Raw genomic sequence first — 3,861 nt, forward strand, 5'->3', positions numbered from 1 at the left:
CATGAGAATAAATAAACACAAATAGTCTTGGGTGCAAAATATATCCCAACCCAGGTAATGAGATAAATTATTTTCAGAGAACATTTAAGATAATCCAGAACTGGAGAAGTTAAACCTAGACAATGTTGCTCTTATTTTTGCAGGGCATAGTGCCAGCAAAATCCAGCTCTCTGCAAGCAGAGGCAGGGGGATCTTTGTGAGTGAGAGACCATTCTAGTCTGCATAGTGTGTTCCAGGGCAGCAAGGGATACCAAGTGAGAACCCCTCACCCAAATTTTTTCCTGAAAATACAATTTTCACTTTCACATTGTAAGTCAAATAAAATTACAGGACTAAAATTGAAATACAAGCAAAATTTGGATTCTTTTTCCACATACCTTACTTTTTTTTTTTTTTTTTTTTTTTTTTTTAGAAATGCCAGGAACATGCAAAAGATTGGAGCAAGACAGTTACTTTCAAAGAATAGACACCTTCAGTTGCCACAGCAGCACAATCGTGTCTTTCAGGTTTTAGCTGAGACTAGACTTGGTATTTCCTCACCGAGGTATTTGAAATAAATTTCAAATTTAATTGAATTCAAAACTATTCCTGTAACTAGGGTTTGTATCATTCTCTCTCTCTGAACTCTGAAGGAGGAAAGTGGGGATAATTGGTTTCAGGAATTTGAAATCTGGTGTCCCAGTGTCTCCAGTCAGGCACACTTCATATTGGTAACTCTGGGACAGGGTCCCCGAGCCGCCAGCATCCACCAGGTGGCCAGGAAAGTGGCCTTCAGGCATAGAGCAGTCACCCAGCGAGGCTGCCCTGGCCCTCCTGCACAGCCTCACCCCCACAAACAGCAGCACAGACAGGAGGAAGAGAGAAGACACAGATGCCAAGGCAATGACCAGGTAGAGCGTTAGCATGTCCTCATCATGCGCAGGGTCGTGCGCCACCTCTGGCAGAGACAGGTAGGGCTGAGAGAAGCCATCGACCAGCACCACGTGCAGTGTGACACTGGCAGAGCGCGGAGGGTCGCCATTGTCCTTGACCAGCAACACCAGCCTGTGCTTGGGCACATCGCGCTCGCTCAGCAGCCTGGTGGTGCGCACCTCGCCATTGTGCGCCCACACGCTGAACAGCCCGGGCTCCGTGGCCTTGAGCAGCTGGAAGGACAGCCAGGCATTCTGGCCAGAGTCGCGGTCCACTGCCACCACCTTGGTGACCAGGTATCCAGGTTCCGCCGCCCTGGGCAGCAGCTCAGTGCAGTGTGCAGAGGCGTTCTGCATCGGGTAGAGCACGAAGGGCACATTGTCATTGTCATCCACAACCACCACGCGCACGAGAGCCTGGCTGCTGAGTGCAGGAGAGCCTCGGTCTGTGGCGCCCACATGGAACTCGAAGGCCTGCAGGGCCTCATAGTCGAGCGCCCTGAGCATAAACAGCTGCCCGTTGTCACCATTGATGGAGACCAGCGAGTCAAGAGCCAGCTGCGGGTCGTGGGGCGGCAGCAGAGAGTAGGTGATGTGGGCATTGGAGCCTGAGTCTGAGTCTGTGGCACTGATGGTGCCTATGTGCAGGGCGGGGCTGTTGTTCTCGCGGACGAACAGGGTGTAGGAGGTTTGGGTGAAGGCAGGGACGTTATCGTTGATGTCAGACACCTGTACTATTATGGTGTGCTGGGTTGTGAGTCTGGGTGTGCCCATGTCTGAGACAGTGATGGTGATGTTGTACTGTGATCTGGTCTCTCGATCCAGGGCTGTGTTTGTCATAAGAGTGTACAAATTCTCAAATGAGGGTTTTAGAATGAAAGGGAGATCTTCTTGGACAGAGCAAACCATTTTTCCATTGTCTCCAGAGTCAGGATCTGCAACACTGAATACAGCAATTACGGTTTCTGGGGCGTTTTCCGGGATTTGATTGGTAAATGTGGACATAGTCAGTTCTGGAGGGTTGTCATTCAAATCCAATACTTGAACAAACACCACACTGCTTCCAGAAAGTCCCCCACCATCGGTGGCCTGAACATATACTGTATATGTCTGGATGGATTCAAAATCCAGTGTCTTTACTAAAAGGATTTCTCCTGATGTTGCATTCATTCGAAACGTTTTCCGAATGTCTTCAGAGGCTTGGGAAAAGGTGTAAGCAATTTGTCCATAGTCCCCAATATCTAAATCCCTAGCAGAGACAATAGCAACCTGGGATCCAACAGGACTGTTCTCTGGGACCTGAACCTCATAGTGAAGCTTTGAAAACGCCGGGGCATTGTCATTGATGTCTAAGACTTCAATAAGGATTTGGACGGTGCCAGACCTAGGTGGATTCCCACCATCTAGTGCTGTGAGTATTAATCTGATTTCAGATCGTTCCTCCCGATCCAGAACTTTATCCAGAACCAGCTGTGGCAATACTGTGCCATCAGGGCTGTCTTGTAGATTAAGATGAAAATAGGAATTGGGGCTGATTGTGTAAGTTTGGAGATCGTTGCTTCCTACATCTAAGTCTTGAGCACGTTCTATTAGGAAAGTGGTACCGGAAGCAGTACTTTCTGAAATTTTCAAAATTATTTCTTTGTCCAGAAAAACGGGAGAATGATCATTTATGTCCCTAATCTGTAGCTCAGCCTGAAAAATCTGCAAAGGATTTCCCAGTAATACCTGGAAAGTTACCACACAGGGATCAGCAGGGCCGCACAGCTCCTCCCGGTCCAGTTTCTCCCTTAACAACAAATCTCCTGTTTGCCTATTGAATTCTAAGTTCAATTTTTTCCCTTTGGAAATGACTCGTGGTCCCCGCGCAGCAAGTTCCTCTACCTCCAGCCCCAGGTCCTTTAACAAATTTGCCACAAAAACACCATTCTCTGCTTCCTCCTCCACCGAATAGCGCCTAATGGTGGACCCAGCCTGAGCTATGCCCAGCAAAACAAAGAACAGCAAGACTTGCCTTTTTTTCAGGATTTGCTCCATTTCCTCTCCAGCTTCCATCACTTTCTGCTCTCCCAGTTGTGGTTCACGTTGTCACTGGCTCGCTCTGCAAATATCTTGCAGACAATGGGACAAGTCCAAAATCCCCAGGCCTAAGACTTTCCGGAACGAATGCCTTAGAAAGCTTCCTCTCCCCAACTCCTCCCTTAGTTGTCTGGCTTCTGCAAAGTGCAGCTCTCCGGTTGTTTCTATTTCTGAGGCTGCAGCGCCACCCTGCGTTCTTTTCAAGTATTGTTTTCTCCAATGCATTAAAAAAATTAACATACCTTTTTAATGGCCATCTAAATAGCAGATTTTCAATATATCAATGTCTTGTCCACTTTTTAAAGGTTTTCCTTGCTTCTGCAGTGGTATGTAAGGCATAGACAAGGTAGGTCAGGTTTTTTCTTAGATTTAGGAGGGTTTGAGTGAAAGCAGCTTTATGACTGAGGGGGTGACTAGGGTACCATAGATTTTTACTAGAAGTTCCCAGTATTTATTCAGAACTTGGGTGTGTCCACATTAGATTGTGATTAGGTTGCTACTCTTACATCAAACTCAAGTGAAAAGATGCAACAGACGACCAAGGAAAGCCCAGAACTGAGTGAGAATGTCTTAATGGGCATGCCTCATCTGTGCATTGCTTGAGACTCACATTTCCCCGAAATGGAACATAACAGAGTCTCATAAACATCTCTGTGATCAGCTCATTTCTGCTTGTCAGTGCCTGCGTTTTCATTTTCCTTTCTAGCAGATAAGACTTCATATATCTACAATTAAAGTGCTGCCTCTATCACCAACGTTAATAAACTCATAATAACAAACACATAGTAAATATTTAAATGTCCTTTATTATCTTTTTTAAAGTTTTTAAGAGATGGTTAATTAAATCAGAATTTAAAGTATACAAGTTGAA

General features: G+C 46.1%; 1 protein-coding gene across 1 annotated transcript; it reads right to left on the bottom strand.

Moving 5' to 3' along the window:
- Nucleotides 1-399: 399 nt before the first annotated feature.
- On the bottom strand, nt 400-3,087 carry LOC127663801 (protocadherin beta-2-like). Its single transcript, XM_052155542.1, has one exon. It carries the CDS (start codon nt 2,964-2,966, stop codon nt 567-569), a length of 2,400 nt encoding a protein of 799 aa, XP_052011502.1. The 5' UTR covers nt 2,967-3,087; the 3' UTR covers nt 400-566.
- Nucleotides 3,088-3,861: the final 774 nt, after the last annotated feature.

This window comes from Apodemus sylvaticus, chromosome 13, assembly GCF_947179515.1.
Source record: "Apodemus sylvaticus chromosome 13, mApoSyl1.1, whole genome shotgun sequence".
NCBI lineage: Eukaryota > Metazoa > Chordata > Mammalia > Rodentia > Muridae > Apodemus > Apodemus sylvaticus.